This window comes from Apodemus sylvaticus, chromosome 10 (genome assembly GCF_947179515.1).
Source record: "Apodemus sylvaticus chromosome 10, mApoSyl1.1, whole genome shotgun sequence".
Taxonomy (NCBI): Eukaryota; Metazoa; Chordata; class Mammalia; order Rodentia; family Muridae; genus Apodemus; species Apodemus sylvaticus.
In genome coordinates, this window is record NC_067481.1 from 55,345,764 (window position 1) to 55,371,500 (window position 25,737).

Genomic DNA, 25,737 nt, shown 5'->3' on the forward strand with positions numbered 1-25,737 from the left:
TCCAGTCTGCCACAGTGTGTATGCATCAACACTCACACGCGCACACACACACACACACACACACCATACACACATACACACACATCACACACACACACAAACACATATACACACATACCACAAACATCATACACACACATACCGAAACATATATACACACTACACACACACACTGCACATACATGCTATACACACTACATACACATACAACTCAAACACATACACATACACCACATACACCCCATACATACACAGCATATACACACACACACACACACACACACACACACACACACACACACACGCTCCAATGAGACGGTTTGAATCCAGTGATTCTAGGACTAGAAGAAAACGAGGAAAGGAAGCAGGCAGCACATTTTCCCGGGTCTGGGAGATGCTCCTTATTTAAACATTTCAGTGCAGCTGAAGCATCTGTACTGCAGTTGATAACGGTCTGGGATACAGTCAAGAGACCCTGTACAGCCTACTAAAGCCCTCGGCCATAGAAGGTCTCTAATTAATCTGACTCTAAAGTCACTAGGAGCAAAGGGGACGATTTGCCAGAATTAGGAAGCAGCTGCAGGATGATTGATGGTTTAGGGCCAGCCTGGGCTACATGGCAAGACAGAAGGTGAACAGCAGCTGGGGAGAGAGCGTGGGCAGCCGCCCGAGGCCCAAACCTCCATTTTTAAAGACTGTGTGACTGAAAGGGGAAAGGGAAACTTCAGATTCACTCATCCCAAGCAGGGAGGCTAGATTACTCCACAATGACAAACAGTCCCACAGATTTCAGCAGCTTCGCCGACGTCCAGCCAGCCGCCCCTCTCTTCAAATCCCTCAGACACACGGATGGACATCATCGCCACCATCATAATGTCAGCCACCAGTATTGCAGAAGCAGAGAATTCCAGACTGTTTCTGTGAAGTCTGGAGATCATGACAACACTTCTGCTCGTAAGTCAGCCCAAAGTTCTACGTGTGACTCCACCCATGCACAAGAAGGCCAGGGCTGAGGTCTGTACGTGTCCAGGAGCACAACTGGCTTTAAGTAGCACCACTAACAATACCACACCCAGAACCTGGGTTCAGAGGCTTTGCAAAATGCCTGGTCTCTTCTGACAATCCTGTGGGTCCAGCTATTCCTTCCGATCTGGATGCCTCACTCTGACAAGTAAAGGTAGGAACAGTAGCCTGGACAGCAGAGTGAGCAGGGAAGACGCCTGTCTCCTAAAAGATGACCCACAGATTCACTCTTGCTCCTCACCCCAGCACTTCTAAACACCCCAACTTGGTCCACCCCATATCACCATCACCATCGCCACCATCATCAAAACAAAGGAAATGGGAACCAAATATGTTAGCTTTTATTGAGGTCACTGGGCTTAAAGACAAACAATCAGATGGGAGTGGGTTTAAGCAGGATGTGGAAAGAGAGCTTGGAAACTCAAGCTGGGCATCCTGATGTAGGAGAAGAGTTCCACATAAGAAGGGCAAGGGCTCTATTGTGCATTTGACTTTAGTTAGCGGCTTTCAGCCTAAACACTGCTGTACTCGTCTCTCACAGCTCAGGGCCCATTTATATAATGTCAAGGCCACCATGGTCCCACAGGCTGAGGAGAAGGTCCAAACTGAGATTAAAGAGGCCTGGGAGGCCCTAGGGAGTAAGCCTTCCCCTTAGTTGGAACTCCCTTTCCTCTGGCATGGTTCAGAGTGGGCTTAGATGGAGACACTGTTCTCAATGAGTGGGGGATCCAAGTACTCATAGGGCAGTGCCAGGCTCTGGTTGCGCTCCCTGATGTCCTTTGAGATCTGTGCCAGGCAGTTCTGGAAAGCTGCGATGCTTTGCCGTGGGGCCTCCTCTGTGAAGTGTTCATCTGGGTAGGTGCCCAGAGGCCTCTGGGAGAAAATAGGTCGAGATGTTAGAAAGCTGTTGGAGATGGGATAGAGCGTGATGAAGGTTCACACGTCAACAGACACAACCAAGGTGATATCTAAAGACATAGTCAGTCACCGCTGTGAGGGACAGGTACACTTCAGATCACACCGCCAACCCTCTTCCCTGCGGTGCGACTCTGAGTGGCGATGGCTTCCCCAGGCTCCTGGATCTGAAGGCGTGGTCTCCAGGTGATGGAACCCTTTGGGAAGGATTTGGAGATGTGCCCTTCTTGGAGAAGGTGTGTCCCTGAGGTGGGTTTTGAGGTTACAAAAGTCCATTCCACTCCAAGTTTTAAAACACCTCAAGTTGCTGGGCGTGGTGGTGCACACCTTTAATCCCAGCACTCAGGAGGCAGAGGCAGGTGGATGTCTTGTTTGTTTGAGGCCAGCCTGGCCTATAAAAAGTGTTCCAGTACAGCCACGGCTGTTACACAGAAAAACCCTGTCTTGAAAAATAAAACAACAAAACACCTTGAGCTTACGGGTCTGCTGTAAACTCTCAGGTACTGCTCCAGAGCTGTGCTCCCGGACACCAAGATCACGGACTCTAACGCTCTGGAACCATGAGCCCCCAGGTAAATGTTTTCTTTTATAAGCTAACTTGCTCAGGGTGTTTTGTCACAGCAACAGAAAAATAACCAAGAAAACCTCCAATGGCTGAACCCCAGGCAGCGTAGAGTACAGGCTGTTTGGGCCTCAGCCAATCTAGTCAGAGCGCCTCCTCTGCTGGCAACCCTTCTCATGGCATGCTGACTCTGAAAGCCAATTCCTGGATCTCAACAAGGGAGACTGAAGAAAAGCTCAAGCCCAGCCCCTCCCCACCCCTAGAGCCAAACCCACGCTTTAAACTCAGAACACAGTTGCATTCGCCATTCGGCAGAGGTTAGCAAACATAGTCCAGAAAACAGGTCCAAGAATATATATCACCACACAAAATAAACCCAACCCCTGGGGACAATCAGCAACCTGGTTCTGAGATATCTTTACAATCATCTGGTGTGATGAAACCTCTGCTATCTGTGTATAACCACCATCACGGTGACATTGTCACACTTGGCAACCTGGCTACCACAATCAGGGACTCTCACAAAGAACCTCAGCCTGTGCCATCCTGTGTTTAGGACTGCCCTTCTACAGTGACTGTCAGGGTCAAAATGCACGGGTCCAGTTCCTAACTGTCATGCAACGGAATACTACTTATGTTTTACCATTTCTTGTTAAATAGCAGCAGTCATAATGGGAATGATTTCCTTGTCCCTGACTTTAGTGTCTATTCATCATATTCATCATAAATATGGTGTTTTGTTGTTGGTGGTTTTTTTTAAGATATACTTTAAGGCCAGGCATGGTGGCACATGGCTTCAATCCCAGCATTCAGGAGGCAGAGGCAGGTTGATCTCCAAGTTTGAGGATAGTCTGGTCTACAATTCAATTTCAGGGCAGTCAGACATGTTGTACAGAAAAACTGACTCAAAAACAAACAACAAACAAACAAAAAACAACCAACCACAAAAATATAGGTTTTAGCCGGGTGGTGGTGGTGCACACCTTTAATCCCAGCACTTGGGAGGCAAAGGCAGGCAGATTTCTGAGTTCAAGGCCAGCCTGGCCTACAGAGTGAGTTCCAGGACAGCCAGGACTATACAGAGAAACCCTGAAACCCTGTCTCAAAACAAAACAAAACAAAACAAAACAAACAATATATATATATACACATATATATGTATATATACACATATATATATGTACATATACATATATGTGTATGTGTGTGTGTGTGTGTGCTTTAATTAAAATTCTATGGGGCGGTTCATTTGAAACAGATTTTATTGGTGATGGCTGTTTGCACTGATCAAGTTCATCTTCAACTGTGATGGGCTAATGATACAGTGTGCTCCAGTACTGATGGAACAAACAATATCGCTAAACTTCATAAGGTGAGCCAGCCTCTCATTCTTAGCGTAAACCAGACCTTGCCAGGCCACATTACTGTTTACTACACAGTACTTGCCTTTATTGGCTGATATATTTTTAAGATTATTGTATCTTAGCAGTTGAGTTTATAATTTCATTTTCTTAATAACAGTTGACACGTAAGTACTTTATATGAACCGTCACAACCACACAAACAACCTCTAAGACGGGCTCTTTTTATCAGACCCATTTTGTAGATAAGGAAATTGAGGCTTAGCATGGTCAAATTAGAGACGTCACGAATATTAAGTGTAAAGCCGTGACTGGGGCCCTCTAATGAGATCCACCTCCCTTAAGGTCTCTAAGGTCACAGCCTCAGCTGGTTAGAGAACCAGGCTCCTGTGATTCAGAAAGATTCCACCTTTTCCTGTGCTTTCTGGAGGTTTGAAACACAAAGGAACTGGGCATGGTGGCATTTTGCTGGCCTTGGATCCCAGGCCTGAGTGTGTGACTCCGTGGGATTGCCAACCTGTGCCAGCACACCTATGCCTTATGTGTGGTTTCCATGTCTTCTAAAGCATTCGTTGTTTCTGTGTTCTTAGCAAACCATTCACTTCATCCCAGGTTTCCATGAAACTGTAAGCAGTATAGCTTTCTCTGTAAGGATTCCCTTTCTAATTCCTCATGTGTACTTATGTTTGTGTGTGTGTGTGTGTGTGTGTGTGTGTGTGTGTGTGTGTGTTAGAATTGCTGGGATGGAGAGATGGTACAGCCATTAAAAACCAGGCTCAGAACCAAAAGGTCAAAAATTGTTTATAATTTCTTTATATTACCAGTCTTTTTTTTTCTTAACAGAGTCTCACCCTGTAGATCAGGTTAGCCTAGAAGTCACCCTATAGCCCAGGCTGGCATGCACCCACACCAATACATAATTTACTAAAATAAAATACATTTTAAAATATATATTTTAAAAAGACAGAACATGGTGGTGTGCTCATTTAATCCCAGTACTCTGGAGGCAAAAGCAGAGAGAGATCTGTGAGTTCCAGGCCAGCATGGTTTACATAGTGAGTTCTGAGATAGTCAGGGCTACGTAGAGACCTGTCTCAAAAAACAAAACAAACAAACCAAAGGATAGCTCTATGTCCATTCATCACACTGACGCCTAATTCCTGAAACTACAATATAATCACTAAAAGAGCAGAACACAGAGACATAACAGACGAAATTCAAGGCCATTACATGGTTGCTTTGTGAGCTAAGCAAACTACTTAATTTCTGATTTTTCTCCCCTGCAGATGTTCACCAGCACTGTACTAGGCATCTTAAATATAGCTACCTACCTGTTTTGTATTACTTTCTTACCTACTTACTTACTTACTTATTTATTTTGGTTTTTCCATGACAGAGTTTCTCTGTGTAGTCCTGGGCTATCCTGGAACTCAATATGTAGACCAGGCTGGCCTCAAACTCAAAGAGCTCCACCTGCCCTCTGCTTCCCGAGTGCTGGGATTAAAGGCGTGCACCACTATTGCCCAGCTGCCTGTTTTGTATTTTAAGATAACTGCACTTTCTGACTCCATGACTGAGACACAGATCCTCATAACTGACAGTTACTATTACTATTGTTGAAAGTTTCTCTGGCTTATGAAGAGGAGCCTCTGAATGATCATCCTCTTGTCCATTCATTCCTTGGGAACTGCAGAGGGTAGGGTCTAAGGACAAGCTCCTGTGGTCCCAGAGTAAAAGGTGGTAAGTTAAAACGTGCTAGGAAAGGGTCAACGAGATGGACCAGTAGATACAGGGGCTTGGTGCCAAGCAGTGTGGCCCTTGCAGTAGGAGAGCACTGACTCCTGAAAGTTGTCCTCTGACCTCCACACATGGGCCCAAGCATGTGCACCCCATTGCCCAGTAAATAAATGCAGAATTGTAATTTTTAAAAACTTGCTAGGAAGGTTGGGGATATACTTCATGTTACAGTGCTTGCTTTAAATGCTTAAGGCTCTGGATTCAACCCATTTCACACACACACACACACACACACACAGAACCAAGTACTGTGATACATGCCTATAATCTTAGTTTCTCTAAAGGCTGAAACATGCAGGAGGCTTGAACCCAGAAGTTCAAGGCCAGCCTGGGAAAGATGGAGAAACTCATCTCAAAAATAAACATTTTTAAAGATTGATTTATGTTTATTTTATATGTAAAAGCACGTTTGCCTACATGTATGAATGTATTAATGTATGTATGTATGTATGTATGTATGCATACCACAAACATGCTTGTGCCCACAAAAGCCAGAAAGGATGTTGGATTCCTCGCAACTCGAGTTACAGAGTTGTTAGCCTCTATATGGGTGTAGAAGCAAACCTGAGATCCTCTGAAGGAGCAGAAAGGGCTCTAACTACTGAGCCATCTCTCAGGTCCTCAAAAATAAATAAATAAATAAATAAATAAATAAATGACACTTGTGGCACACATCTTTAATCCCAGCACTTGGGAGGCAGAGCCAGGAGAATGTCTGTAAGTTCAAGGTCAGCCTGGCCTACTTACTGAGCCCCAGGACAGCCAGAACTACAAAACAAAAACAAAAACAAAATAACAGAGCAAACCATAAAAATTCAAAGAAATAAAAAAGTTGCTAGGGAGAATTTAAAAAGAAAAAAGAAATCTAGCACTAGAAAAAGCCTCAAAATGTGGGAACTGGGGGTGCTCCCAGATGACACGCGACCCTGGAGTGAAGCTGAGATCAAGGAAGCAGAGCGGCAGCCCGTGCTAAGGCCAGGTGTGAATGCCCGCGCTGCTAAGTGCTGATTCAGTCGCTGGTCACTTTAGCCTAAACTCCTTCTCTGTCTCATTTCCTCTCTCCTTTAGCCTGTCCCTCTCAGCCACTGACACAGCCATGGGAACACCCTTGCTGGGACAAATTAAGTCATGTCACTTCTAGTTTAAAAGCCCCGGGTGGCCTCATTGTTGTCTGAGTAACTACCATGCCGAGTCCTACCTTCTCCCTGCCCTGCATGTCTGTCACTGCCGTCACTGCCACCGTCTCAGTGACCCTATGATGCTCTCCCTTCACTCCTGCTTGTCCCTCCCTTTGCCTGGAAACCAACCTCGGCCCTCCTTTGTCTGCCAAACTCCTACTTGTCCCACGGGTTTCAGCTTGTATGTCACATCTTCCATGAGACTTCCTTAGGTTCCACCAGGCCCTACCCTTGCCTCTGTCCCAGTACAAGGCAAAGGGCATCGCTTGCCACCGATGGAGCTCAGGAAGTGATCGCACATGAAGGGTTAATATATGAGTACTTCCCACAACACTTATGTTCGCCCCTATATTGCATGAAAGTGTCATGTGGTGGTCTAGGTGATAGGGTCTCAGTCAACTTTATATACCTAATATCAATCACTATGTTATGCAGACATTGTGGGAGAAACCCCATGTTTAATGCTTGGGTGAATTAACAAGTAGTTGATGGATGAATGCATGATTGGATGGATGGATGGATGGATGGATGGATGGATGGATGGATTTGTAAATGACATAGCGTCATACCTAGCCACTAACGTGGCATTTGCTTCTTTGTAAGTGTGTCCTTGGAGATCAAGTATCATTTCCTGTTAAGACAAAAAGACTTTCAAGGCAGCTGAGCAGTGGCCATCAATCCCAGCGATTAGCATTCAGCCCTCCTTCTCCAGATCAATGCCCAGCCTGTGTCTCACGTCGCCACGCACGTACCTGGTCCTTTGGCTCTTGGCTGACCAGCCAGAAGAGGAGAAGGTTTCTACAGGTGGTGTTCACCTCTGGGAGTGTGTCTAGGTAACTCTTCATGGTCGTGTTGCCCTTGGTCTGAGGCGGAGGCTGTCTCATGGACGACGGGGCATTGGGCATCCAGGCCCCAAAGTCATGCTGTGAAGACAACCCCAACACCCCGGTTGGAGGAGTATAAGCATCCTCTCCCTCATTTCTGATTCCACCACCATCATCCCGCACCTCAAAGTTTAGAAATGAGGGACTGCCGGGCGGTGGTGGTGCACACCTGTAATCCTAGCACTCTGGGAGGCAGAGGCAGGCGGATTTCTGAGTTCGAGGCCAGCCTGGTCTACAGAGTGAGTTCCAGGACAGCCAGGGCTATACAGAGAAACCCTGTCTCGAAAAGACCAAATCCAAAAAAAGAAAAGAAACGAGGAACCATGGAAAGTCCCAGAGGTGGCACATAAGCCCCTGTCACCCATTTGTCATTCTCTACCCTCTGTTTCACGAATGGGCAGAATGAGTCACCACGGAGGGAGGAGAGCCCAGAGAAGAGGCAATCCTCAACAGAGGCCTTTGGCTGGCATACCTCACCTAAGAGCAACCTGATGCTCTGTGTCACCAGTTCTTGCCAAGTTCAAGCTCTGCTCCCAATATAAGCTCCCAGGAGTCGCCGCTGTAACTCTGGATGCAGCCCCACCCAGACATCACTCAACAATAGCCCTTCACCCCACCCAGTCACCGCTCCAACCTCAATGCCAATACTAATCCCACCCCAAGCCCGACCCACCCATTCGCTCAAGCAGAACCCCGACTTGAGTCCATTGCCAAGGCTAATACTCCTTTGGAAGCTAGCACACTGGGTGGCCCAGTGCCCCAGGCCTGCCCTTCCAAGCCTTACCTGCCCACTATTGACTGCAGCGTGCTGGGCGGAGCAGTTAAAGATGATTGCAGTGAGATACTTCACGAGCTCTCCTGGGGTGCACAGCCGGCTTGGGAAGCCTGGGCGTGGAGAGGAAAGGAAGAGGGTGTGGGTTATGGATGGGAGGTGCTGGATTCCTGGGGATTCCTCTGGGCAGGGGCTCACTGCTAGAGGAGAGGGAAGGATTGAGGGCTAGGAATGGACTGCAACCATTAAAATTAGCGCTGGGATGGCCACCACCAAGGGCTGTGGTCTTTGAAGGGGATCAGGGTCGGATTTGGTCGATAGGCTGGAAAATGATGAAAAGCGGCTCCCGACAGAGCCCGCGCCAGAGCCCGCACCACGCTGCCCATCTCTGCCCTGGAAGGCACTTCCGTTGCTAGTTCCTCTCTAGCTCGTAGTAGCATTAATTAATGACTTAGTTCTGCTCATGTTGCCAACACCCATGCAAGTCCACCTGCAAAGCATCCTCTGCTTAACTGAAGCGACAACTGACTACAGAATATGTTCCTCAAAAAACGCTCAGTGGGGAAGGCGGAAGGAACGATGAAAGGAAACATTGGAAACCTAGAGGAGCCTCTCAGGACAGAAACGGGAGCTGGGGCTTCATCGTCCTGGGAAGATCGGAGTCTCCCTGTGTTGAGGGAGAGGTGAGATTTAAATAAATATGCCAGAGGCTAGGTGCAGTCACAGCAATAGTCTCAGATCTCTGGGAGGTTGAGACAGGACCACTTGAGCTCAGGAGTTCAAGGCTGATTGGATGTGATAGTGAGATCTCATCTCAAAAACAAAACAAAACAAAACAAAACAAAAAACCCCAACAGCAAAAACAAACAAATGAAAAGGGCCCGAAAGACAGGTGAAGGCCCTTGCCACCAAACCTGACAACCTGAGTTTAAACCCCAGCTCCCCGGGGGCACGCATGTGAAAGAAGAGAAACAACTCTTGCAAGTTGTCCTCTGACCTCACATACACGCCATGGTGTGCATGATTTTGCTCACACACACACACACACACACACACACACACACAAAACAAATGTAATGAAAATCAAAAATAAATAGAACAATTAAAAAACATTTAAGAAAATGCAGAAGAGCTGATGACATACATGGCTTTGTTGGTAGTATGCTTTTTTTCTTTAGTTTTGTTTTCTCGAGACAGGGTTTCGCTGTGTAGCCCTGGCTGTCCTGGAACTTGCTCTGTAGACCAGGCTGGCCTTGAACTCAGAAAGCTGCCTGCCTCTGCTTCCCAAGTGCTGGGATTAAAGGCGTGCGCCACCATCGTCCAGCCCTTCTTTCATTTCTGACTGTCCATGAAGCCCTCCGTTTGCTCCTCAGCGCATCACAAACCCGGTGTTGGTGGTGACCTGAGGCGGTAATCCCAGCATTCCAGAGTGGAGACAGGAAGATCAGTCCAAGGTTATCCTTGGCTACTTATTGAGCTTAAGGCCAACCTGAGAGATACGAGACCCTGCCTCAAATAGATCAATAGATCAGTACATAATAAGTAGGCAGAAGAGAGCCCAGTCAAGCTTGGTCCTCCATTTTTCTACCACACTGACCTCACCCAGTTCATGGCTTCACTCTCTGGTTCTGACGAATGAAATCACAGACAAGTGTAATAAAGCAAGATAGGAGGATTGTACCAGGAGGAGCTAAACCCAAGCATGGGTCTTAGAAGTCAAACATCCTGTGGGGCTGGGGGATGGAGCGTGGCTTTTGGTACTGAGGTAGGGCTGTGTCTGGAACTGATCCCTCTCAGGTGACAAAGGACCACTGTGCTTTTTTTTTAAAGGTCTTTCTATGTAGCTCTGGCTGTTGGCTCTATGTAGGCCAGGCTGGCTCTAACTCAGAGATCTACCTTCATCTACCTCAGAAGTGCTGGGATTAAAGACTACACACCACCCTTGGTGTGACAACTGTATTCTCTTGTTTGTTTTGAGACAGGGTTTCTCTGTGTAGCCCCGGCTGTCCTGTTACTCGCTTTGCAGACCAGGCTGGCCTTGAATACATAGAGATCCTCCTGCCTCTGCCTCCAGAGTGCTGGGATTAAAGAAGTATACCACCCACCTCCCACCTGACAACTGTACCTTTTATCCAAGCACTCAGATCAAAATTGGTGTGCTCACACCTTCTCTTACCTCACATTATACACAGCAACAAACACTTCGAGATGCCATCTTTCCTGACTGCCAATTTTCCACCACTCTCCAGTCACCACCATCTGACTTGAGTGAGTCCTGTCATTTCCTCCTCTATCCTTTGTGGGGCTAAAGCAAGGGTTGGAGGTGGGTACAGCATACACACACACACACACACACACACACTCACACACACTCACAAATCAAACGATGTCACCTTTCACTAGAACCTTCTAGAGAGCTCCTCTATCACTCACTTTACCAGCTCCTGTGCCCCACCCTCCCATTTTTCTTCCGTTAACCTACTCTACTCTGCCTACACAGGAGGTCTTTGTGATATTCCTCAAACACTCTGGTATACCCAGACCCCAGGGCCTTTGCACTTACTGTACCACTGCCTGAGTATCTCATCCCAATTATCTACAAAACTGCTTCCCTCAACCCCTTCAGATCTCCACTTAAGCCCTAGCTCCTCAAAGGTCTTCCTATGGATACCTATGTGAAATATTCTCCCTAAGAAGACTGTGGTTTCCTTCCTAGCATTCACAGCCATCTGACATAGTTGCCGTGATCATTGCCATCTCCCACAAACCATCTTAAGTTCCACTAAAAGGAGGCATTCTGTCTGTGTGTTCACTGCTGAACCCTGATATGCTGAATAAATTTTAAGAGCCCTGTAGGGCCGGGCGGTGGTGGTGCACACCTGTAATCCTAGCACTCTGGGAGGCAGAGGCAGGCGGATTTCTGAGTTCGAGGCCAGCCTGGTCTACAGAGTGAGTTCCAGGACAGTCAGGGCTACACAGAGAAACCCTGTCTCGAAAAACCAAATCCAAAAAACCAAAAAAAAAAAAAAAAAAAAAAAAAAGCCCTGTAATTGTCGGTTGAATGGAGTGAGATGAGACACTAAGATGCAGGAGTGGCGGTGAGGGGCCAGGAAGGGGACTGAAGCTAAAGCTGCGGTAGGGCAGCTGAGTATGCATTTCTTCATGGTTGGTGGGGGTGTGCGTGTCAGGGGAGTGGGGAGTGATGCTGCAGGCTTCAGGAGGCTGGGGGAGGGGAAGCAGAGGGAAAACCAGGGCACCCTGCAGAGTCAGTCTGGAAGCGCGGTCCTGCTGACTGACTGAGAGAGTAGAGGTTAACCATCCACTTGGGCCCAGGAAGACAGAAGAGCACTCAGATATTTAGAGCCAGACTGAGCAGGGGGAGACTGGGACAGAGGATCAGGCATCAGCGCAGCTTGGGTAGGGAGCCTCTGAACTTCCCATCCTGGTTGATTCTCTAAATCCGGAAGTGGATAAAGAATTAATGCTGGAGTCAGGCCACCAGGACTTTTCTGTAATTTGTGGTGTTTAGTCTCCTCCCCTTCAGATAGGAAAGCCACAGTCCAATTGGTCCATGAGTGGATATGTTTTACCTTTAAATTAGAATCTAAAGTAAGTTTGTACTGGTTGGAAGAGCTGTTGTTAGTCTAAAAAATGCTGTCGTGTGCACACTCACAACAAGTTTAATAAACAGGAAACATACGCCAAGAGAAAGAAACAGCCAGCATCCTGATTAACAGTGAATTTGCAAAACACAGGAAAAGGTCACCCTTTAAAATATCGGAGAGACCTGGCTGTTGCCATCTTAACCTGGAAATCCCTCCTGGCTGTGTTAGTGTTGAGACAAGTTGACAACAGGCGCCTTTCAGTGTGATGCAAATAGAACACAGCATCACCTGAGAAATATTCTTATCAAAAAATGTGCAACCCTTATACATTCCTCCCAGTTTGCAAAAACTACAGCAGACAGGAACACGATGGGTCACATACGAGAAAACAACTAGGTAGAGTCAAAGGCAACACACTGAACAGTGTAAACCTGGGCCTTTCCATAACTACATGTTGTCTGAACATTTTAACAGGGGACCATGGGTGGTGGTGCATGCCTTTAGTCCTAACACTAGGGACGTTTGTGGCCAGCCTGGTCTACATAGAGAGTTCTAGGCCAGTAAGATATATAGTGAGACCTTGTCAAAACAAACAAACAAACAAACAAAAACAGAAGTCAAAATAAGCAACAACAAACTCCACAAAACGCTTAAGTTAAAAGAGAATTTAGAGTTTAAATAAGACGTGGTCCTTGATTGGCTCCTGTCTTGGTGGGGTCAATGGAAGAAAACAGGGCACAATGGGGAAATGTGGAGATGGACTAAATGTGTGTAATGATGGGCACTGACAATTTTGTGTCAAAGTGTGTCAAAGTTACGTGTTTATAACTCAGTGGTATAGCACCTGCTTACCCTGTGGGAAAACCTGGGTTTGATTCTCAGAACTACAAAAGGTTATCCAGAGGGAACGGTGGGCTGGGTGTGGTGGCACATTTAATTCCAGTACTCAGTAGGGCACACAGGTGCACAGGCAGGCAGAGTTCTGTAAACTGAAAGCCTGGGCTAGCCTGGTTTACATATCAAGTTCCAGGCCAGCTAGGGCTACATAGTAACATGCTGTCTCAATCAAACAAATTCCAGCAATAAAAGCAAAAGATTAATGAGAAATGGTAGGCTGGAGAGATGGCTCAGTGGTTGAGTGTGCTGGTTGTTCTTCTGGAAGTTTTGAGTTCAAACCCCAGCATCTACATGGTGGCTCCCTGCCATCTATAATGGGCTCTGATGCCCTCCCTCTTCTGGTGTGCGGGGGTGCAGGCAGAGAGAGCACTCGTACACAAGATAATCTTTTTTCTTTTTTAAAAAAGGCAAAATACTGGTCATAATAGAATCTGATGCGTAGGCTATCTATGAAGGTGTTTATTAGAGAGTACTCTAGTATTCTGTAGTTTTGAAAATTTTTGTCTAAAAGAATTTTAAAAAACATACCAAGTCCCTTCTGGCTAGGACTGTAATAGCTGTTCTCTCTATTTGGAGGTGACTTGAAACTAACCTCTTCCTTGAGTCTCCCCAGACACAACTCCCCTGTGTGGCCACCAGAAGCAATCAGTTAGCTAAAAGCCACATCTCTACTGACAAGACCATGATAAGGGAACTTGGTGGGTGGACGGACATTTGAGCCTCTTTAACACAAGAAAAGACAGAAGGCCCCGTGGGTAAAGGCACTTGATGCCCTAACCTGGTGTCCAACCCCTGGAGGCCATACACTGGAAGGAGAGAACTGATCCTGTAAAGTTTTACTCTGACTTCTACACACACAATCTCGTGATCCCATGCATGCAAGTCAAGCAAACAAATAAAATGTAATTAAACATTTAAAAAAAAAAAGCCAGTCATGGTGGCATACGCCTTTAATCCCAGCACTGGGGTGGCAGAGGTAGGCGGATCTCAGACTTGGAGGCCAGCCTGGTCTACAAAACAAGTTCCAGGAAAGCCAGGGTTGTTACACAGAGAAACTCTGTCTCAACAAAAAACAAAAACAAAACTCAAACAAACAAAAAGGTAAAATAAACAAATAAATAACAAAAACATCTGGTCATGGTGGTGCGGGCCTTTAAACAGAGACGACAGAGAGACAGACAGAGGAGACAGACAGACCGAGACCTTTAGAAAAGTCAATGTTGAATTTCTAAACCTGGAAATCTACCATAGTCCTTCCATTGGGAAGGAATGTGTATGTGTGGAGGAGTCCCAGAGCCAGGATGGCCAAGAGTTAGGACCACCAGGGGGCAAGAGCTCAGTCCCCTGGGACTGAGAGAGTACCACGGAAGGAAAGGAGGTGTGGGACTTCTGCTTGGCACTGCATTTGAGGGACAGAGCCGAAAGGAGGAGGCTTGTCGGCAGGCAGGGGAGTGCTGTGGCTTAGGTGACTGAGCCAGCCAGCAGCAAGGCCAATCACTCCGTGAAGAATCTCGTGACCATGGAAAGTGGAGAGAAGTTAGTGGTTAGCATGACCACCTAGCAAGATGACGACAAAAGCATGTAGGGAAAAGTTCTAGACTCTGCTAAGGTCAGAGGTGGCTCCCACCACATGGTGCACAGCAGATAAAAGTACCTAAAGTGGAGGAACCACAAGACCAAGGTTGAAAAGCAAGCACTCCAGACACAGTCCAAACCAGCTTAGAACTCTGCCTTCGCAGTTAAATAGAATAATGGTCTGGGCTTCAGAGACACAGCTCAGTGGTAGAGTGCTTACTCAGCATGAACAAGGCCCCGGGTTCAATCCCCAGTACCATATTAAACGCAATTTAGTACTATGGATTTCAGTAATAGGAACTGATTCATGGAGGAGAGATAGGCGGTGTCGATAAAGACAGAGAGGGATACCTGAATTCTCCCGACCGAGGAACGCCTGAGCAAAAATCTCACCCACCCAGGCCTGCAGTTCAGAGTCCTGCTGTACAGATGCATCACTGGGATAATAGTAACTCACGATCTCTGAGACAAACCTGCAAGGAAAAAAAACGCTGGTGCCCCTGGAATGGGGACAGGCCTAGGCCAGGCCAGACTTTGAGGCCCACTACACTCAGGCTGGGGGGAAGCAGATAGCCAGAGTCTACTACTGAGTCCCAAAAGACAGAAGGTGATTTCAGTAGGACCCACAGATCAGCTTGGAACCACTGCCTGCCTAGGTTTCTCCCAATCAAGGAAGTTTTGGGTCTCCTCTCTAGGAGGTAATGAAGAGGAGACTCTACATGTTCTCTTCCCTTCCTATTCAGCAGGCATGAGGAAGAAGCCCTGCCTAACTCCGCAAGCCGGGATCCTCTGACACCTCAGGACAAGATGTCCCTTCCTTTCTTTATTGCAACTCACAACCCCCTGCTATCTCCCAGAGAACCTGTCTGACAGTTCCTATTCTTGGGAGTTTCACTGGATGGAGTCAGGACACCTAGAGACTCTGGCCTCAAATGCTCCAACTGACAGAAAAACAGGAGCCCACGATGCACCCTGGGCCTGGAGACCTTGGTGGCTGGAAGGACCTTAGGGTCCCCACACCTCTCAATAGCCGCCCAGATCTTCAAGCCATCGTCTCGGTAGTGGTAGTTGGGAATGGTCAGGACGCCACGAGCCCGCAGGCTATCCGGAAGACAGAAATCCGTGTAGGTGAAGTGGGCCAGCCCTGTGCTCATGAGGTAGATGAGGCCGCGCCTACCGATGGACGTGACCTGGAGACACAGGACACAGCTGGGCTTCTCAAACTGGCTCACACCCCTCTCATAAAGCCTGAAGACCAACGGACACTAATGGTCCAGCTCGGGGAGGAGCGTATGCGGTTTATCAAGCAGTCAAAGATCACACGGACCAGCCTAATGCTGGCTGCACAGATTGAGGACCTACAGAGTGCAGGGGTGGGACCTTAAATGACAATGTAGGGGGAGACAAGATCTCAGGATCAGCTGGGAGCAGTGCTGGACTAAGGCTGCCTTGCCCATAAAACCTACTTTTGAGGGGGTGGGATTAACCAAAACTGGGTCAAGGCTTAGGGGAGGGGCACACCGAAGACTGGCCAAGAGGCGTAGTTTATGGGAAGAGGCAGAGGAGGATTACACAAGGGTCTGGGGAGCAAGAACATACTTTGTGGGCGGGGCAAGCATACTTGGGGGCGGGGCCTTATGGACGTGGCAGGGAGGCTGCACCTTGTCCACGAGGCCTTCTGGGTTGAGCAGCGTGGCCCTTGCGATGGTGTTCACTTGCAGCGTGTAGCGAGTATGAGGAAGCAGGAGCTGCGAGAGGAACGTGGACACGTGAGCCGAAAGTCAGGGAAGGCTTGCGGGCCCCGCTCCCTTTAGTTTCAACCCGGACCTTGTAGACTGGATGACAGAGCGGCAGCTGACGCAGTGTAGCCATGGAGAAGGCCTCGCATAGCAAATGCGTGCACAGAAAATGCGTGTTGTTCTCATGCACCAAAAACTCAGAGTTGCGCACCCACGTCTTGGCCAGCAGCCAGTCCAACTCGCAGTCAGTGGGCAGAAAGATGGGGCTCTCAGGCCCTGGTGTCTGGCTGAGCTGCGTGCGGGAGTAGTAAGAGGTGTGGCTCAAGCCTGTTAGCCCGAGGCTCCACCCCCTTAAAAATCTCCTCCGGAGGCTCACCTGGATTGCCAACGGCAGCAGCACCCCCTGCGGGTTAAGCCACAAGAGGCAGAGAGGAGCTGTTACGTACTGTTGGCGACCGTTTAGGCAATGGACAGGAGCCTCCGCCAGGATCCAGTAGTCCGCTAGGAAGATGTGGCCCCTCTGAAGAAGGCACAAAGAGACTGAACAAGCCCTCTCCTCCCTGGGTCCCTCTTTTCTCTCTGCTCTCTACAACAAGAGGGGGAGCTGAGGTTCCCCATTTCGAGATTCAGCAGATCTTGTTACCTGCCACTAATGGCCAACGCTAGGTACCACACCCTTCCCAGAATGTCCGGAATGAGGTCTAGTTAAGTCTGTCATTGTGTAATCCCTCACCTGGCCTCTGGGACTGGACAAGGCGACTCCCTGTGCTCCTCCTCCCCATGCCTTGTCAGCCCTACTGGCTCAGCTCAGAGGGACCCCCCTCCTAAGATATGAGCACCACAGTGTATCCAACGACAGCAAAATCAATACATAATGAATTTACCAACCACAGCCTCAGTTTTGGAGAATGGCTGAGGACTTGGCTGTCACCGAGGAGACTAGGTTGTCATCTACTCCACATCCTGGGAGCGCCTAGTCCTTTGTTATCGTTCCTGCTACACCTGCCAGTCTTGGGTTGGCCTGTCCTAATGCAGCCCTCTTTAGATTTAACACAGGGAATCTCTGAGACCCTAAAACAGGCCTCAAACCACCCTGAGTCCTACCTGGCCCTCCTCCATATCTGTTCTTCTTGAAAGATAAGCAGGCCTGCCCTGTGGATGGGACCCACAGACCTGGACCCTTCCACCATCACATACAGCCCTAGTCCGCAGGGGTAGTCCCCCTCCCTCCTATTACGTCCACCGCCGAGGTCCTCACGTACCTCTAGCTCTGTTTGTAGGCAGGTGTTTGGTCCCAGCAAAGGTGCCACCATGTCACTGGTGACAGGCAGTTTGCTGGGTAAGCTGGAGAGGCAGTGGAGCATGACGGGGTTGACACCATTCAGGTACTGGTACCCAAAGAAACTGTCCTCACACCAGTGCTCGGTGACATACTCTGGGGGGTGGGGGTGGCAAGAGAGGGGATCAGTAGCTCTGAAAAGTACTTTCCAAACTCTGGTCCTGCCCAGCCCTTCACTCCCCTTCATGGCACTGATTGGCGGTGCTGGGATCAGAACCAAATTCTTTCTGATCCCAAATCCCAGAACATCTGGTATAGGGGTAAGAAAGAAGTCAAGTGGCCCTGACCAAAAATCAGGACTTCCTAAATGACCACGAGTCTCCCCTGGGTAAACAGAGTTTCTCTCTATTCTCTTTCATTCCTGCCTGAGGAGGTTCCTGGACTCCTGAAGGCAATCTGAAAGATACTCCTGGTGACATCAGGAGCCCATCCCATTGGAATCCAGCAGTTGGCATAAGCGTGAGATACAGTAAAAGACAGGCACCCCCTGGCTGGCTTTGCACACCTGAAGTGAAGGTCTTATGGCACCAGAAGATGTTCCGCATGTCATCCAGCCTCTTCCAGGAGCCCTGGCGGTCTAGCAGACCTCGAATCTTCATGCCCAAGGATCTGAGGGACAGAAAAAGGTGAGCGTCACTGGTGGGGGCCATTAGGAGTCATTGTGCTCTATGCTGGAGAGAATCAACAGGTTCATTTCCCAAGTAAAAGTACCTAACAATGTCCATGGGAGCAAAGCCTGGCACTAGGGTGAAGCCCTGCGGAGTTCAGGGTCCTGCTTCAAACACAGATGTCCTGGGTTTCGTGTGAGCAAAAGCAATGCTGCCCTCACTAGAGTTTTAACCTGCTGTCTTCCAGCTTCTAAGAATCTCTTAGACCTCCCAGGGCTCCTTTCTGCCTGTAAGACGAAGCCCAGGTGCCAAGCCTGCCCCTGTCCCCGTGCTCCCTTCCTGTCACTCTCTGTAACCTTTGCAGTGTTTTCTTCCACCCCTGTGCACCAACCAAGGCCTGGTTTCCAAACATAATCAATAACGTGCTGTGTTCACCCCTGGATTGGAGAAAGTGGGGTTCACAAGCTGGGACTGTGCTTCTTCATCTTGTAGATGCCTATACTGTCTGGTTTTTATTTTTCACCCGTGAGCATCAGAGATTTAAAAAAAAAATCTTGAAATAAGTTAGCTTTCCCCTACTTCCAGAGAGGGCTTCATTCAGGCTGAGGCATTCTCTGCTGGAAAGCCCTTCACCACCACAGTCCGTCTGGTCCTCTAGGTGCAATTCAGGCGCCAGTTCCTTGCCGGACTCCCCTAAGGCCCATGCCTCGGAGCATTCGCCATCCCGTGTCTCATTCTAACACTGTCCAGCTATGGCTTCCTATTCTACTCTGAGCTCCTTAGGGAAAGGACTCTGGCTTTCTGTATGCAGACCTGCCCAGTCTCCTCGCAAGCACTCGCCAAATGGGCTTTACTAAAGGAAGGGGAAGGGAGTTCCGAACAGGTAGGTTTGTAGTGAGGGGTCACTACGGCGCCTAGCTATGTGATGACCCTCATGTGCTCTGAAGAGTGTGGGCAGCTGAGGAAGGCAGACGGTGGGGGTGGACTCGTGACCTTACAGACCAAAGGTCAAGGTCATCCATGCTCACAAAGTGCTTGCTCACCTACTGCTGCACAAGCATCTGTTGAGTATTTTCCAGGCACAACCCAGGAGATAGAAAAACTAAACAAAACAAACAACTGGGCAGAGCTGAGCCTAGTGACACAAACCTATGCAGCCCCAGTGACCTCAGCCGGTTAAGGAAGATCACATGGCCAGCCCTGCCCGCCTGAGTTACAGAGGAAAACTGGAAGGGCTCGGCCAGGAAGGCAGGCTGAGGCGGTGAGCAAGCAGAAACTCTTTCCCTTTCCCAGGGTCTGCCACAAATGTCCTTCACCACACACCCCGGTCACCAGGACCAGGCCTGCTTCCCTCTGACCTTCCTCAGAACCCCCTGCTGGGGACCCCATTCTTGCTGATACCCTCACATCCTTCTTGGTCTCACTTCTGGCCTTCTCTACTTTTCCAGATGCCCACCACGGTCCTGCCCAAATTTGATAACACATCCTTGACCTGAGGCCTGAGCCACCTGTGACTGCTTCACACTCCGTCCATCCTAGACCAACCTTCACGCCCACCCGCCCACATCCACACACCCTCATCCACTTGTCATTTTCTGAAAGAGTTATTCTAGACCTTTGTGTGCAGGAAATGAAGACTCGGGGCTTCACCTCCCCTCCTTTGGACCTCCACGTATGACGCTGGAGGAATCTTCTCATAGACCCTTGGCTCCCTGGGCCTACCCTGGACTCAGAAAGCATTTGCTGCTCTCTCCTCTTCCCTCCCAGGCTTGCCTCAGCCCTGCCCTTCTACCTAAGAGACACATCCCAGGCACAGCTGGCCTCTGGCCTCTTTGTGTATCCAGGGGCAACCGGACTCCTCCCTCTAGTGATATCACGCTTAAAATCCTAGTTGTCGACCTAAGCTGATAATGCCTGTCCTGACAGTTCTTAACTACACACAGGCATCCTTAGTGATCCCGGGGATCCTTTGCACCAAAAGGCATCTCCTCGAGGGGACTATCTAGAGATTTAGTGCTTACATTATCTTGCTGGCTTTTCCTTAAAATCTATGGTGGGGATTGGAGGGATGGCTCAATGATTAAGAGAGCACTAGCTTCTCTCAAGGAATGTGGACTCAATACCATTGTCCACAAAGGGCCGCTCACAACCTCCTATAATCAATCTGATGCCATCTTCTGGCCTCCGTAAGCACCTGCATGCTCATGGCCTGCACTCACATAGACACACACACAAACATTTTTAAAATAATAGTAATAAGAAAAGTAAAACTTATGATGTCTGGGTGAGTGGGTCATTTTACCCTCTAGGCAGTTGTCCAGAGACTATGAAAGAATTAAGGTTATGCTAGGCAGGATAGGTCACTCAGGCCTTTAATCTCAGGCAGAAGCAACTAGATCTCTGTGAGTTTGAGGCCAGCCTGATCTACATAGTGAATTCCAGGGCAGCCAGGACTATGGAGAGAGACCCTATCTCTCAAAAAAGGGAACAACAACAAAAAAATTAAGGTTACACATACAGAAAGTATGGGCTTTGGAGTTGAACCTGAGATGGCCCAGCCTCACCTTCTCAAAGCTTAAGGAAAAAGGCTGTCCCTGGGACCACGCCTTGAAGAATAGGGAGGAGATGGAGGGCAAAGCCAAGGGAGGCTGGGAGGAAGGAGGGGAGGCATGTGGAGATATGTAGGGAAATGAGGGCAGAGAGAAGGGCTGGGACTGTCCCGTAAGGAGCCCCTGGTATGGAGGAGAAGAGGAGGCCAAGAGCAGAGGCGTGGGGGGTGGGGGACGACAGGCTCACGCGGGGATGGCGTTGAAGATCAGTGAGGCCGTCTTGGTGGCCGAGTAGCGGATATTAGGCTCCATGTGCAGCAGGGACGGGATGTCAATCTTCATAGGAAAGCCAGGCAGGTACCGGTTCCCAGAGCTGAGGCGGGGCAGGTAGAGAGGATGCAATCAGTCAATGGCCCTATAGTCTGCCCCCCTTAATTCCCTTTCTCAGCTTGTCCCCAGATCTTCTGGTCCCTCTCTTACTCTTATCTCCACCCTGCCCTTTCTGCCCAAATCAGAAAGAACTCCTCTTTCTCTCCCTGCTCACCCGGTCAGGATCATCACTGGTCCCTCTCCCGAGAGGTGACTAGAACTTGATGTGGACTCTGATACATCCCTCCATGATGCCAGCTACGTTCCTCCCCTCTCCCTCCCCCTCTTTCCAGAGCTGTTGGTTCTCACTTATCATCCTGATCTGCACAAGGTACTGTCTTGGTCAAGGCAAATTTCTCATCTGACTCCATCTCCTCAAAGCTGCTGACATCCACCATTCGAGGGAAGCCAGGGGCATAGATCTTCCAGCTGCCCAGGGGAGGAGGCAGAAGCAGTAGGTTAATCCTGGGACATACAGAATCCTTTACTTCTAAAAATATGACTTCGGGTGACCACTGCTGCTGTCTGCTTCCTGTGTTTGTGACGAAGAATTGGATTTCCTCTGTGAAGGCTCTGGGCTTCAGATATGGAGTGTGACGTGGGATCTTGTGTGTGCTAAGCACACACTGCACTGCTGAACCACAGGTCCCTAAGTCTCAGAGCAGTGCTTGGGGAATGATATAGATTCTGGCATTGATTCAGAGATGGGCTTATACTATGATTAAGGTAAACTCACACACCTGAAATCCCAACAAATTGAAGGCTAACATAGGCCAACCTGGGCTACATAGTAAGTGTTCCCAACCCCAACCTCAAAAAACAAACAAACAAACAACAACAACAAAAACTCTGATGCATTTCAGGGCTCACCAAGACAGGTAAATATTAGTACTGTTTCCAATATGGAGATCTGGTTTCTGTCAGGGGCAGTCAGAGGCTAGGAATAGTTACTTGATGATCTTGAGTAAGTGTTGGTTTTGGGGTTTATGAGAGTGTTCGAGTGATCTATCTTGGGGCCTAGAGAATGCTAAGCAAACTCTTTACCCCTGAGCCACAGCTCTATTCCCCGCTGAAGAAACTGGTGATGTTCTGGGTCCAGACTCAAGCTCTCTGTTAGAGTGGAGTTACGTCTAAATGATGGTCCTGGTCTGGATTGGGTTCCCAAGGTTTTAACTGATGAGTGAGAAGGCTGACGTCAGAATAAGGGTGGGGCAAAGAGTCTAAGGAGGCTGCCCTCACCGATAGCATTCTTGGCGGGCTCGGAGTTCCCGTTTCCTGTGATCCAGAAGGAGGGGAAGAGAATCCTGACAGATGGTTCTTGCTGTAGGGAAGGAAAACCACTCTTTATATAAATCTCTTTTCAAACAGTACTTCCTACTGCTGAGCTCCCTAACTCTTGGGCACAATCTCTGCTATCTCTACCTGCATCACGTTGGGGAATGTCTATATACTCTTGTTCATCCATCATGGATTGGAAGCTATAGGAGTGTGCCAAGTCATAGCTGAGTTCCTAACCATTCACGTTTGTCTCCTTTCTAGATGACATACTCCTTGAGGAGACCAGTCATGTCATGCTCATTGTCTGTCCTTCCAGAATCTAGCGTGGTGCCTGGCTATGCTATGACACTCATAGCATACACTTGATAACTACTGGATCAATACATTTTAATAAAGCCATCATGTGCTCTGATGATGAGTAGACTTTGATAGTAAAGTCTATGAAAAGTTCATTGTAGACTGTAGAATGATATTCACTTGCCTCACTATAGTACAGACACCCACCTCTTATCTCAAAGACTTATCCTAACACACACACACACACACACAGAGGCGCACGCACACACACACACACACACACACAAACTCCAGTGTTACATCCATGGACAAAACAGTTCTGGAGGCACGAAAGGGCTCACCCCAATATCCTTGAAACCCAAAATTCAACAGGAGAGCCTAACTCTCTTCCCAGACACTTTGTCCCCACCAGAAAAGCTAGAAAAAGGTAAGGCACAGGGTCTCTGCAGATAAATTCTCTAAATATTTGTGGCATTTCTGCCTGTTGAAATCTAGCTTGTAAATTCCTTTCTGAGTTCCAGAAGTTCATATTCTGGAGAAATGCAGAGAGATACCATAGCTGCCTGCTATGTAAGTGTGAGTCCGTCTGCGTGTGTGTCTGTCTGTGCAAGCCTGTGTGTCTGTCTGTGTGAGCCTATCTGTGAGAACCTCCAAAGCAATGAACACTATGCAGGAAGCTCTTGCATGTCAGGGCTTTAGCTGTGCTCTTTATCAGACACTATCTCTTTGGGATCCCAGCATTCCTAATCCCAATCACATTCCCTACACACCCAGTTCTGTGAGACTCCTCACCCCATACGAAGCCTCTGCAGTACTGTGCCCCTTGCCCACCTGTTCCTGGCCGCAGCTCCACAGTACAGTAACCATCAATCCATTGATAGCAGGGAAAGTGAACCACAGAGCCATCTGGGGCAGTGACACAGATGCGACTGCAGTACCAAGGGTCCTTGCAGAAGAAAGCAAAGCGCTCCTTGTGTAAGCGCAACAGCAAGATCTCACCCAGCTCTGCTGCACAGCGCACCTTGTACTTCTGAACCTGGAGTGAGGGAGGCAGCAAGCCAGTCAGTGAGTGGCCAGGATCCACAGAGGCCGGCTCTGCACTTTGAAATGTGCACCTATTCTGGTGTATAAGCCTGAGCAGTCGTCGATCCATGTGGTTCCTTTGTGTGAATGAGGGAAAGAGCCTGTCTTCATTCAGATAGAAGAAGCAGGCCCGATGCTCAGTGCCTGAGTGAATTTTTGCAGGGGTTCCTACCTTCACTGGCCAGTAGTTCACTTGTATGTAGGGTCATTAGCAAACCAAACTAGGGGCTGGCAAAGCAGACCCCTTCCAAAGAACAAGAAACCTATGATCTGAGCAGAGGAATCAGTTTGGTCAAAGCCTAGTGTTAATTAGGGGAGGAGCCAGGCCAGGCAGCGGTTGCTTTTAATCCCAGCACTCGGGAGGCAAAGGCAGTCAGATCACTGAGTTCGAGGCCAGCCTGGTCTAAAGAGAGAGTTCCAGGACAGCCAGGACTACTCTGTCTGGAAAAACCACAGAAAATATTAATAACAATAACAACAATGATGGGAGACTGACGTCAGGAGGTCAGGGAAAGTCCCCAGAGCCCATTCCAAAAGCTCTTTCTTCTCCACAGCCCTGTCTCAGAACAATCAGTATGGTTTATCACCTCCCAAAGGGCAGGGATGATGAAGAAAATGGTCACAGGGTATAGTAGGCATCCCGAGTTCAGCAGGACTTGATGAGTCCAAAGAATAATCCTCACTTCCTTTGGGTTCCCCGTGAGGTCCCCCATCTCTCCTCTGTACTCACCGATCCAGAGGCGAAGTCCCTGCCTATACGATCCAACTTCTGTTTAGGGCTCTCACCACAGGTGCCTACCAGTGTAGCATAGATGTTATCCAATGTGCCAGCCTTCAGGTAGGAACCAGTGGTCACACACAGGCGATAGACTGCCATGATTGGACCCAATGACCCAAAAACAGTAGCTGGTGAGCTACAGGTAGGAGAGCGTCAGCTCCTGGGCAGGAGGCTGGGGGCTGGGAAGGGTGAGCCTGAGGAAGGATCCAGTTCTAGGACGTTCCTGGGTTCCTGGGCGCGCGCTCCGCCCGCTCGCCCGCTCGCTCGCTCGCCCTCTTCCTTGCGCTCTCTCGGCAGCTCCGCGGGTAGCTCGGGAGTACTATCCCCGCCTACAGACTTGCACCCTAATACTTGTTTGCTTGCCTCTGACACAGCCTGTCCCTCTGGCTGGCTCACCCAGATGGATATCAGAAGCCTGGATCCATTGGTGAGGGAGGGAATAAGGAAGGAGGGACCAAATGCCAAGAGGAAGACAGGGAGGAGTCGACGCGTGTGTGGTCAGAGGCTTGACTAATGTCCTGAAACCCGTGTTCACCCACTCCCCAGTTTCCACCCAGACCCTTTCCCTTCTATTTCCAAACCTGAAATGGGCACCTGAACGCCAGAATTCCTACACGTGAATCATCCACGTGAATCACACCGTACATCGGAAAGCTGCATCAATTCATAAATCACAGGTGACCTCATCAGCAACTCAGGGAATAATACACTTCTTAGCACGGGACAAGGCCATCGTGTTCTCCGTCCTGCCGCCGACACACCCGGCTCCTCCTAAAGTCGAGGCCTCTCTCTATCTCCACTTTTTGGTATTCCCGACCTCAATCACTCCTTTGGGATAGGGCCGGCCTGCTAAGTGAATGCAAGCCTGCCCGACAGCATCTGGAGGCCCTCATGTGACATTCTTTACGCTCCAGGTCCTCCCTCATCCAGCCTGCCGAACCGTGGGAGGACACAAGTATGCCCTAGGTGTCCAAGATCTAGGTCACAAGGGCCAGGGAAGAAAAAAATAGACTCTACCGGGGAAAGCTGTGGCTCGCAGCGGCCCCGCGTGGCTGGTCTAGGCACCTCTAGATGCCAGCTTGAGTGGCGCTCCTGCCCTGCAATCTCCTTAACTTGTACTGAAGACAT

The 25,737-nt window shown here is 48.9% G+C and overlaps 1 protein-coding gene across 1 annotated transcript; it reads right to left on the bottom strand.

The window, feature by feature from the left end:
* Positions 1–1,342: 1,342 nt before the first annotated feature.
* Aloxe3 (arachidonate lipoxygenase 3) lies at positions 1,343–24,931 on the bottom strand. The gene is made up of 15 exons (XM_052197145.1): positions 24,562–24,931; positions 23,580–23,784; positions 22,413–22,494; positions 21,483–21,602; positions 21,052–21,177; positions 18,153–18,256; positions 17,571–17,743; positions 16,685–16,828; positions 16,397–16,600; positions 16,231–16,317; positions 15,590–15,759; positions 14,921–15,042; positions 8,505–8,605; positions 7,589–7,759; positions 1,343–1,896 (listed from the first exon to the last, which is right to left on the bottom strand). Exons 1-15 carry the CDS (start codon positions 24,706–24,708, stop codon positions 1,717–1,719), a joined length of 2,136 nt encoding a protein of 711 aa, XP_052053105.1. The 5' UTR covers positions 24,709–24,931; the 3' UTR covers positions 1,343–1,716.
* Positions 24,932–25,737: the final 806 nt, after the last annotated feature.

What these genes read in the sequence shown, in the direction of transcription:
- Aloxe3 (XM_052197145.1), bottom strand. Translation starts at nt 24,708, where the DNA reads ATGGCAGTCTATCGCCTGTGTGTGACCACTGGTTCCTACCTGAAGGCT. An exon ending in CCATAAGACCTTCACTTCAG is followed by an intron (nt 17,744 to 18,152) that starts GTGTGCAAAGCC and finishes CCCACCCCCCAG; the next exon opens with AGTATGTCACCGAGCACTGG. An exon ending in GCCTACAAACAGAGCTAGAG is followed by an intron (nt 16,829 to 17,570) that starts GTACGTGAGGAC and finishes TGCCTTCTTCAG; the next exon opens with AGGGGCCACATCTTCCTAGC.